The following is a 12,085-nucleotide window of genomic DNA, read 5'->3' on the forward strand; positions in this document are numbered from 1 at the left end:
CAAACCCCTGTGGGGGTCTTGAGTCAATTCAGACCGGCGATTCACGGTCAATTGGGTCTCCGGTGAACCAAAAAAAAAAAAAGGCGCCACCTATCACCTTTTACCAGCAGGAGTGAGGTGGCACAGGTGCCGCCTCATGATTGCCTGATCCGGATGACCGATCAATCACCGAGCCTGCTTGGAGGTTATCGGGCAAGTCAGGGGTCCCTTACCTGTCTATCAGGTGGGGGTCCCTGGCATCGACGTGGCGGGTCCCTGGAGATGGCAGCAGCAGGATACAGCAGGAGGAGAGTTGTTCGACTCCTGCTGTTGCTAAGCAACAACTCCCATAATACACAGCCAAAAGGGCATGTTGGGGCTTGTGGTAATGCAACAGCTAGAGGAACTTTTTTTTCTATGAAAAAGTTTGCCTCCAATTGTTGCATAACTGCCACAACCAGCATTCAAAAACAGCCAAAGGGCATGCTGGGCGATGTAGTAGTGTGCCTCCAGCTGTTGCATAACTACAGCTCCCAGCATGCCTCTCGGCTGTTAATGCATGCTGAGAGCTGAAGGCACACTGGTTGCGAAACACTGGAGTTAACAAATTTGTTTTGCAACCAGTGTGCCTCCAGCTGTTGCATAACTACAACTCTCAGCATGCACGAACAGCTAAAGGGCATGCTGAGAGTTGTACTTTTGCAACAGCTGGAGGTTTGTCCCTCCATGTGAATGTACACACTGGCAGGGGTTTACATTAAATTTCCCGCTGCAAGTTTTAGCTGTGGCAAATTTTCCGCCGCAGCTCAAACTCCCAGCGGGAAACTCGCTGTAATCCCTCACCCGTGTGACTGTACCATAAAAACACAAAATAAAAAGTAACACTACATATACACCTACCCCTACACAGCTAAGGCACCTGAAACTCATCACTATTAAGTCCCCTGTCTTTGGCTTTTAAACAATAAACTTATATGTTGCAGACCTGCGCTGGATTATCCTACATTTTCTTCCTCTTTTTAAAAAGTAGTACAATAGAAAACATGGGTATCGTTTTATTCATATAGACCCACAGAATAAAGATCACAAAAGTTTTAACATAAAGTGTACTATGTAAAAATGAAACCCCAATAAGCTGCAAGATTGCAATGTTTTTTTTTGCTTCCCCGTACATTGTGATTAAATGAAACATGTCATTGTGAAGTACAATTGGTCCGACAAAAAACAAGCCCTCACATTGATGGAAAAATAAGTTATGTCTTTTAAAGGCTGTGTCATGAAGGCCCAAATAACCAAAGATATGCTTTGAAGAAATCTTCATGTACATAGAAACAATAGTCTGGAGCTGCCCCTTTTCAGGGAGAGGTTTCTAGACATGCCTTTGTGATACAAAGTGATTTGTATAGAACAAGAAGTGTCCGCTTATTAGGCTTAGAGGCCAGAATGATTAATGCAAGATTTCAGAATTTGGTAAATCATAGATAGTAAAACCAAATAAGAACCAAAAACTAAAATTTATAAAATATGTTTAACAGAAATGTAATAAACAATGAGTAAGTAGTTTTTGATAATGCACTCCTCTGAATAGTAAAAGATCATGACAACCACTTACCTTGCTTCTTAATTTCCCTTTTGATTTGGTCTTTTGCTTCCTTTTTAATTTTTTCTTGCTTAGAATTTTCTTACTCCTAAAACAGAAAAATTGAAAATCTTTCACACAAAAGCTAAAAAATAAAACAAAAAAAATCTTTGCTTTAACCAACACAAACCAGCAAGCCAAATATTTGAAATTTAAGAATTAATAAATACCACCATGAACACAAACTGTCGAGCAAAAATGAATCAATGCTTTCACCAGAAAAGTAATGTAAATAGAGCTGCAACTATTTTTTGGGTAAAACCTACACACAAAAAAAAAAGAAAAATTAAAAATCCCCACCTCACATTATGTATTTTTTTACACATAATACGTTAAAAGCAATAATGCTCTGTTTTGCACTCAAGTCTATCCATGTAGAAAGCAAATAACATATTTTGGTCATTAAATTGGTTCTCCAGCATAATGTTATCCCTTTCTCAATATGCCTGGTTTGGAAGCATTGAACAAAAACTTAGAGTTACCTCTTATCACTTCCCCGGTATTGTTGTCCCAGTCTCTGAAGCAATCCTCCACCAGCTTCTGGGGCTCAAGATGCAACAGTGTAGGTGGGACACCACTGCAGCCAGTGATTAGCTGAGCTGCACTGTTGCAAATCAGAACCCAGAAGTAGAAAAAAGGATTGCAGAGGGAACCAGAACAGCAATACCAGAGGCACAAGGGGAGCAGCAGAAGGCAAGTCCAAGATTTTTTTTTTTTTTTAGGGGAGGGGAGTTTTGAGTGGGAAAACATTTACATAAGGCTATGAGATATGCAGAGATAACAGTTTTAAAAAATTGATCCGTTGGCAGCTAAAGCGAGGCCATGGATTTTAGAATACCTTTTCTTAGTTTGTTTAAAAGGGGTACTCCCACATGATAGAGGATGTGTCTGATAGGGGGTGGGGTTCTGACCGCTGGGACCAGCATGATAATCTTTGCAGGACACAGCTACTTAGTCTCTAGAGTGCTCGTGCCCGCTCCTACAAAGATGAACAGAAGTGATTGCCTGCTCAACCAATCCTCAGCCGAGACTGGGTCCCGTCTTGGAAGGAGGGGCCCCAAGTGCTCCAGGGACTGGTAAGTAGACTTTTTCCATATAGGAGAATTCAGGGGATCCCATTGGTCAGAGCCCTGCAACCAAGACTTCTCTTCTATCCTGTGTATAGGGATTAAGTAAGCTTCCCTGGCGTACCTGTTTAAATCTCAATAGTCCTTTCCACCACCAAAAAAAAAGAAGCCTTTTATGCTAGTGTAATTGAAGCTCAAGTGACCAGGGGGCATTTTCCAGCATCACAAGCCCACAGGGATAGGAGGTCCATCTGCTTTTATTCACCCACTTACATGGACACTTGTAAATCTCCTCCAAACTGTAAGCCAGTACTGAAAGCCAGTATATATTTTAGGCAATAAAGAGTGCAATTCAACTGCAGAGTGTGAATCCAGCCTAACAATACTAAGTTTTGATGAGACATTCCTTCAGTCAGCCATGTACAACTGACAACTTACTGCAATGATTCATTATGACAACTCCAGTATGGTGAAAGATGACAGAATATGACAGAGCTTGTTAAAAGCATCGGAGCCTTTATAGCTATGCCACTATCATCCCTATCTACACATCACCTTAGGAGCTGGTGATAGCAAAGAAATATTGTTATACTTTTAAAATCAAATATAAAAAACTGAAGTTAAATAGCACGTGTGGTGTACATTATGGCAGGTAAGTTACAATGGAAAATACAATCATGAATCCATTTGTATTACAGGCTACATAAACTGCACCAACAGCTAGCTATAATTTGCCTGCAGTGATGTCATTTGTCTAGAAACAAATTCATTAAACAGCTTCTGGCATCTGAAGAAAAATCCTCTCCGATCATCATACGCCTAACCATACACAAGAAACTGCATCCTCGCTCTCCTTCGTAAACCCTTCCAGACAGCCAGCTTAGCAACACATCAAGCCCATAGCAACTGCACACAGCTTGGAGGACGGAGCAGCCGTACATTCATCACTTGGGTGTTTCCATGTGTTTATTTGTTTTGGTTTTCATATACCTAATATTCACAAACCTACTCCTGTGTGTAAACATATATACCAGGGGTGGAGCCAGACACCTTTATTCTAGCTATTTAACTGCTGTTCAGGAGCCATAGCCATGCAAGCACAGAAAGATGCATTGCAGTTTTTGTATTTTATGTATTATAAGCCCCATCACTCCAAAACCAGCCTTGACTAAATCTCAGGATATTGATGCGGTGTCAGGTGAGAGTAATATGCAAATTAACATTTTTTGTGATGAAAGGGCACGGTTAGCCTATACACCGTCCGAGGTTCAGCCAGCTTCTCCTGGGCCAGGCACGAGGCAATGAATACGCCGATGCAAGGTTACAGATAAACTAAATTTACTGAAACAGGATAGATGGTAAAACTCAGTTACAGCTCAGATTGGTACAAAAGGAGGTGCAGGGTAAACTTTGGAAGCTTATCGGCTAGCTGGGACTTGTAGTTGATTGTGCTGTATATCACTGACTTGCTGTATGGCAACCCACGCTTGACTTATATTGAGTCCCGAGCAGTGTATGTCTAAGACTTACACTGAAAGCAACATCTGCCACACAGGACGGGTAGTATGCCATATTCTGTACTGGGTCACCTCATTGACAGCACTGGCTCCACGGACTATTAAAGCAGCAATGACCCATGATTTGTTCCAAATTGTCTGGTTGACAGCAGATTTCACCCTTCTTAAATTATCCACATTGCCTACACAATGATTTCACCATGCAAGTCTTTATCTATGCCTATACAGCAGCACTGGCAAGAAGAAAATAGCCCATACCACTGTAGCCAAAGAGGACATCCATAAAACTGTGCTTCAACAGAAGAAATTATTTGACCCCCTGCTGATCTGGTACCTTTGCCCACTGACAAATCATCAGTCTATAGCTGTTAATTTAATGGTAGATTAATCTGAACAAAAAAAATTAATCCAGAAAAAAAATAAAAAAAAATACACATTTCAAATATCTCTTAGTGAAAAAGTATTTGATCCCCCATCAATGAGCAAGACATCTGGCTCCCTGTTGTCTTTTATACAGGTAACCAGCTGAGATTAGGCGCACTATCTAAAAGGGAGGGCTCCTAATCTCAGTTTGTTACTTGCATAAATGACACCGGTCCAAAGAAGCAATTAATCAGATTTCAAATTCTCCACCATGGTCAAGAGCAAAGTAGTGTCTAAGGATGTCGGGGACAAGATTGTAGATCTACACAAGGCTGAAATGGGCCACAATGCCATCGTAAAACAGCTTAGTTTGAAGTTTATAACAGTAGGTGCGTTTTTTTTGCAAATGAAGAAACAGAACTCTTAAACGCTCTTGGTTGGGGACTTCATGCAAGATTTCTCCTCTAAATGATCATGAGAATGGTGAGGAATCAGCCCAGAACTACACAGGAGGATCTTGTCAATAATCTCAAGGCAGCCGAGACCATTATCATGACAATTGGTAACCCCATGCTGTGAAGGACTGAGATTTCTCTGCACATGCAGTCCCCCCTGCTCAATAAAAGACATGTACAGGCTGAAGTTTGCCAGTATACCTTGGAATCATTAAAGGGGTTATCCAGGAAAAAACTTTTTATATATATATCTACTGGCTCCAGAAAGTTAAACAGATTTGTAAATTACTTTAAATACTTTTAAGCTGCTGAAGTTGAGTTTTTCTTTTCTGTCCAAATGCTCTCTGATGACACGTGTCTCGGGAACTGTCCAAAGTAGAAGCAAATCCCCATAGCAAATCTATTCTACTCTGTGCAGTTCCCGTTACAAGCAGAGATGTCAGCAGAGAGCACTGTTGCCAGACAGAAAAGAACAACTCAACTGCAGCAGCTGATAATAATTGGATGGATTAAGATTTTTTTTATGGAAGTAATTTACAAATCTGTAACTTTCTGGAGCCAGTTGATATATAAAATATAAGTTTTTCCCTGGAATACCCCTTTAAGATGTTCATGAACTCTGCAGAAAGTATGATGGTCCAGTGCCCACTTGATCAATTCTACATGAAATTTCTTGGTTTCAACTTTGTTACACATCTTGAGATCTATTTAACCAAATGCATAGGACTTTACCAATAAAGCTCTCACAAGGACTACTATGAACCGAGAATTACGGTATATGTAGTGCTTTTTTTGTGTTTCTTATTTCGTTTCCTGAACTGTCCTGTTGCACTCATTATCTATTGTAACCTGTATGTCATTTGTTTCCATAGTTTTGTACATGGCACTGAATTTTTTTTTCCAGATTAAAGGAGTAGTCCGGCGCGCACTTTTCTCATTTTATCCCGTCCGGGCTGCAAAATAAAAGAAAAACTCTCTCTTAGGCTGGGTTCACACTACGTTTTCTCCCATACGGGAGCGCATACGGCAGGGGGGAGCTAAAAGCTCGCGCTCCCGTATGTCACCGTATGCGCTCCCGTATGTCATTCATTTCAATGAGCCGACCGGAGTGAAACGTTGGGTCGGCTCATTTTTGCGCCGTATGCGCTTTTACAACCGGACCTAAAACTGTGGTTGACCACAGTTTTAGGTCCGGTTGTAAAAGCGCATACCGCGCAAAAATGAGCCGACCGGACCGAACGTTTCACTCCGGCCGGCTCATTGAAATGAATGACATACGGGAGCGCATACGGTGACATACGGGAGCGCGAGCTTTTAGCTCCCCCCTGCCGTATGCGCTCCCGTATGGGAGAAAACGTAGTGTGAACCCAGCCTTACTTACCAACGAGCCCCCCGGAACTCCAGTACACTCCTGTACAGGTGTTCGGTCCCCAGGCTGTATTCTTCCTACTTCCTGTTAGCCCGGCACGTCACACAGAGCTTCAGCCTATCACCGGCCGCAGCGATGTCCCGCCTCGGCTGGTGATAGGCTGAAGCTCCGTGTGACGTGCCGGGCTAACAGGAAGTAAGAAGCAAACAGCCCGGCGACTGAACACCTGTACAGGAGTGTACCGGAGCTCTGGGGGCTCATGGCAGGTAAGAGAAAGTTTGTTTTATTTTATTTTTTTTCAGCCCGGACCGGATAAAATGAGAAAAGTGCACGCCGGACTACTCCTTTAAATGTTTAATTATTCAACTCTGGCTCTTTGCTCTAAACATAAAGCTCACCTTTTTTGAATGAAGGGTGGGTACAACACGTTTACAAAAAAAGGGTCAATCTAGTGACTTACTGGAAGCAGCAAGTAATCAATGGGGTTTCTACACAGTGCACTTTTCTGTAAGAAACATTTAAATTCTGTAGGGCCATAGGATTAAAATTATACCCAATATATATAGGTACATATAAAATTGTAGATTGCAACTTGTTAGCTGCAGACTGTAGCCAGCAGACAGATGGTATCACAGATGAAAGTGGAGCTATACAGCATAAACAGAACAAACACCTATTTAAGTAACATCTCCCTTCAAGCTTTCTAAACCATCTGTTTCACTGCAATTATGTTAAAGATTAATCTTATGAATACCCATTGATTTATATAATTTTTTTTAATAATTATTAGAAAGTATTTTTATATTTACCTAGCTTTAAGAGTATGTTCACACTGAGGAATTGGAGAGGAATTTACTAGAGTAATTCTGCTCGCTTATTCCGCACCAATGTATCCTTAAATGAAAGTTTCATTGACTTTAATGGACTTCTTGCTGTCCTGCTCACACAGAGGAATTTCTGCTAGCAGAATTCTGATGAATTTTATTTGTGCCCGAGGATTGAACATGTTCATTCTTCAGGTGGTATCTGAGGCACATTGAAGGCAATGGGATTTTTTTTTTTTTTTACTGAGTAAATGAGTTTTGCGTGGAACACACACACACTTTCCCTGACCGAAATTGTTCCTCTTCAGTTCTGCTCGAATTCCTTAGTGTGAACATATCGTAAAACTGAGGATGAAAATACATTTATGATAATGTGAGTTTATAGCCTTGTGTCTGTTACCATGGAAACTATAAATTGAAAACTTGCAAATATATTACAACAATTTCCAGGAATCGGTCACTTACATTTGCTTTGGCACTTAAGAATTAACAATATACTGAAACAAGTAACATGCAGCAGACCTTCTTAAGGTCAATGCTGTGGAAAATCTGCCATGAAACACCGGAAACTCAGGGGTAATCAACCCATGTGAACGTACTGGGCAGGTGTGTTCACATGTAGTACTTTGCTTGGCGTATGTACAAAATACAGAAAAAAAAAGCTACAGATCTTTCCATTATTTTGCTCTGTCAGTTCAACTTTTGGCTAAAAATGCAGATAGATGTGAACCCAGTCTTATGGGTTGAAAGATTTAGCCAAGACAGGGGTGTGGAAATAAAAAAAAAAATAAAATGCTTGTCCAAGGGACTAAAACAGAACACAATCTACTTGTCCCTCATGAAAATCCACTTGTCCTGGTAGACAAAATTGTAATTAAAGTAGTACCTAAATTTGTGGGGGGGTTTTTCGCCATTCACCTTGTGGTCAAACTTACACATTATTTTAATACTTTAGGTCGGCCTGATTATACCAATACCAAATATTTTTTTTTTTTACCCGTATAACGGGCTGTATAATGGCTAAATTTTTGGACCGTAATCTGTTGTATTTATCGGTACAGTTTTGGTATTGATCGGATTTTTTGAACACTTTTTACTTTCATTTTTTTCTGGGATATGATGTTATAAACAAAAAAAAAAAACTAAATTCTGTGGGTTTTTTTCACATCAACGCCATAGACCGTATGGGATATAAAAATGTAATTTTTTTATAATTTGGACAATTACGCACACGCCAATACCAAATATGTTTATTTTTATTATGTTTAAATTTTTTTATATGGAAAATGGGAAAAGGGGGGGGGGGGGTGATATGAACTTTTAATATGGAAGGGGTTAATAAGTGTTTTTAAAACTTAAATTTTTTTTTATACACTTTAGTATGAGGAATCATTAGATTCCTCATACAGATCAATGCAGTTCTATTGAACTCCATGGATCTGTGTTTATTTGGTTGAGCCTGCTCAAGGTAGGCTCAATCAAATGCAGACCAAAAGGGGGCAGCCATGAATGCAGAGGTTAGCCCTCCAAAGGGGATCGCCCCCAAGACAGACATCTTATCCCCTATACTTTGGATCATGTTGCAGCAAAGTACCCCTTTAAGATCAGGTTTTTTTTTTTTTTTAACTTTCCTTCGCTTTCTAAAAGCCATAACACTTAAAATTTTCCATCTACACACCCATTTGAGGACTTGTGTTTTGCCCCACCAACTGTACTTTGTAATAACATCAAATCGTACCACAAAATATACAGTGAAAATCAAAAAAAAATTGTGGGATAAAATGGAAAAACAAATTTGCTAAATTTCATTGGTTCTATGCAGTGCACTTTTTTGCAAATGACATCTTTATTCTGTAGATTTATACAATTAAAAATATCTACAATTTATATAGGTTTTGTTACATTCAATTGAAAGTAATAAAAACAAAATTATAACACATGAAAATTGGTATGTATAAAATTGCCTCTTCTGACCCCTATTAAACTTTTATTGCTATGTTTATGGGGATGTATGAGGACTAATTGTTTGCCCTTTGATCTGTAGTTATTTGTACCATGTTCTATGTAATTACCAAAAATACACAATCTGGCCTTTTATTTTTTTTATGTTTATGCCATTGACCATGCATGTTAACTAACAATATATTTGAATAGTCCAGACATTTACGTACACAGCGATACCTCATTTTTGTTTAAATTATTTTATTTGAAAAAGGTGAAAAGTGAAGGGGATTCACATTAGTAAAGGGGCTTATTTACATTCATTAACATTATTATACATTTATTTTTCTTTAACCATTTAAGCCCTATAGGAGACTATAACATGCAATTGCTAACACTGAGCAATGCTGTGCCTTGGATGCTCATGGCTTCCTGCACTTAAGGTGCAAGACGGGATGCAGCAGGTGGAGACACTCCACCCATCCTCTCAACTGATGGGACCCAGCAATTTCAGAGAGGTAGTCCCAATTTGGGCACTGTGCTAACTGACAAGCTAATCTCCCGCATTTAGACACCGCAATCAACTTTGATTGCAGGGTCTAAAGGACTAATGCTGAACATTGGCCCAAACGGCCATTAGCCATGGATCGTGGTTGCTAATAAAAGCCAGGACCCACCCTGAAGCATGCTCAGATACTGAGTGTGCTTCATACAGAGGCAGAGGGACTAGGGCATACATGTAAAACTGATTTCCTTAAGGGGATACAAATCTTAAGCCTTCTAGGATTAAGCTGCTGTATGTTCTACAAGAAGTTGTGTAGTTATTTCCAGCCTGACCACAGTGCTCTCTGCTGACACCTGTCTGTGTCAGGAACTGTCCAGAGCATGAGTGTCCCCCATAGCAATGCTCTCCGGCTTCAGACAGTTCTTAACACCGACCGAGGTGTCAGCAGAGTGCACGGTGGTCAGGCTGGAAAGACCACCACAACTTCCTCTGGAGCAAACAACAGCCTATAAGTCTTGTGAGCAATGAGTATCCAAATGGTCCAGTGCTATTTCATAGCATTGTTCAGTGTATGCAATCTTAGGGTCTATTCACACGGCAGAATTTCTTCAAGCGGAATTCCTCCTCAAATGAAAGCCCAATACACTTCTATAGGAGTCCATCCTCCCATTCATATCTATTCAAGAAAAAGCGAGCTTCAAACAGTGAACACCCAAAATGAATTTGAATACAAAAAAACTTTATTCATAGAAACCACAAAGGGAGACACATACATCTAAAACCATTTAAAAAAGGCTCATTAATGGGCCTAATAACATCACAGGGGAAGTGGAATAAATATAGTGCAAATATCATAAATAAATAGTACAGAAATAAGCAAACCACAGACGAAGGAGCAGTATTAGGATAGCAGAAGGGCAGGGAGACCGGAGCCCCACGCGTGCCGTCATTCCTAGGTGACTTCTTCAGGGGTATATGGACTCCCATACACACTTCTGCAGAATTTCCGCTTGGATTCCACACCAATTTCGCACAAAAGCCAGATAAAAAGGAGAGAAGTTCACTTAGTATTTGCATTGTGTGTCTGTGTGTGCCACACTAAGCATGGACAACAGAAAGAGGAGAAGAGAACTGTGAGGACTTGAGAACCAAAATTGTGGAAAAATATCAACAATCTCAAGGTTACAAGTCCATCTCCAGAGATCTAGATTTGCCTTTGTCCACAGTGCGCAACATTATCAAGAAGTTTGCAACCCATGGCACTGTAACTAATCTCCCTGGGCATGGAGGGAAGAAATTTTTTTATGAAAGGGGTCAATGCAGGATAGTCTGGATGGTGGATAAGCACCCCCAAACAAGTTCTAAAGATATTCAAGCTGTCCTACAGGCTCAGGGAGCAGTGTCACCACGAACTATCCATCAAAATGAAATTAAACACTATGGCAGGAGACCCAGGAGGACCCCACTGCTGACAGACATAAAAAAGCAAGACTATATTTTGCCAAAGGAAGCCAAAATCCTTCTGGGAAAAAGTCATGTGGACAGAAAAGACCAAGATAGAGCATTTTGGTAAAGAACATCATTCTACTGTTTACCGAAAACGGAATGAGGCCTACAAAGAAAAGATTTGGGGTTGTTTTGCTGCCTCTGGCACTGGGTGCCTTGAATGTGTGCAAGGCATCATGAAATCTGAGGATTATCAACGGATTTTGGGTTGCATTGTACAGCCCAGTGTCAGAAAGCTGGGTTTGCGTCTGAGATTTTGGGTCTTCCAGCAGGACAATAACCCCAAACATACATCAAAAAGCACCCAGAAATGAATGGCAAAGCGCTGGAGAGTTCTGAAGTGGCCACCAATGAGTCCAGACCTAAATCCCATTGAACACCTGTGGAGAGATCTTAAAAGTGTTGTTGGGAAAAGGCGCCCTTCCAATAAGAGACCTGGAGCAGTTAGCAAAGGAAGAGGGGTCCAACATTCCTGCTGAGAGGTGTAAGAAGCTTATTGATGGTTATAGGAAGCGACTGATTTCAGTTATTTTTTTCCAAAAGGATGTGAAACCAAATATTAAGTTGCTTTTTTCCTCCTTTTTTGGTTTAGTTCCAATTAAAGGGAATAAACATGTGTATAGCAAAACATAGTTACATAGCTACATAGTTAGTATGGTTGAAAAAAGACATACGTCCATCAAGTCCAACCAAGGAATTGAAGTGCAGGGTGTAAGGGGATAAGGGAAAGGGATGTAGTTTTATAATTCTGCATAAGCATTAATGTTATTTTGTTCCAGGAATGTATCTAACCCTGTTTTAAAGCTGTTAATTGTTCCTGCTGTGACCAGTTCCTGAGGTAGACCGTTCCATAAATTCACAGTCCTCACGGTAAAGAAGGCTTGTTGCCCCTTCAGACTAAACCTTTTCTTCTCCAGACG

At 40.4% G+C, this 12,085-nt stretch overlaps 1 protein-coding gene across 19 annotated transcripts in view; it reads right to left on the reverse strand.

Moving 5' to 3' along the window:
• The window catches only part of MYCBP2 (MYC binding protein 2), a 318,664-nt gene that overhangs the window by 279,155 nt on the left and 27,424 nt on the right, over positions 1–12,085 (reverse strand). For all 19 annotated transcript variants that reach the window (XM_056555563.1, XM_056555546.1, XM_056555556.1 and 16 more), the window contains exon 2: positions 1,592–1,667. In XM_056555563.1, coding sequence (XP_056411538.1) covers positions 1,592–1,667 — 76 coding nt within the window. The remainder of the gene's footprint in view (positions 1–1,591; positions 1,668–12,085) is intronic.

Source organism: Hyla sarda, chromosome 2 (assembly GCF_029499605.1).
Source record: "Hyla sarda isolate aHylSar1 chromosome 2, aHylSar1.hap1, whole genome shotgun sequence".
NCBI classification, from domain to species: Eukaryota; Metazoa; Chordata; class Amphibia; order Anura; family Hylidae; genus Hyla; species Hyla sarda.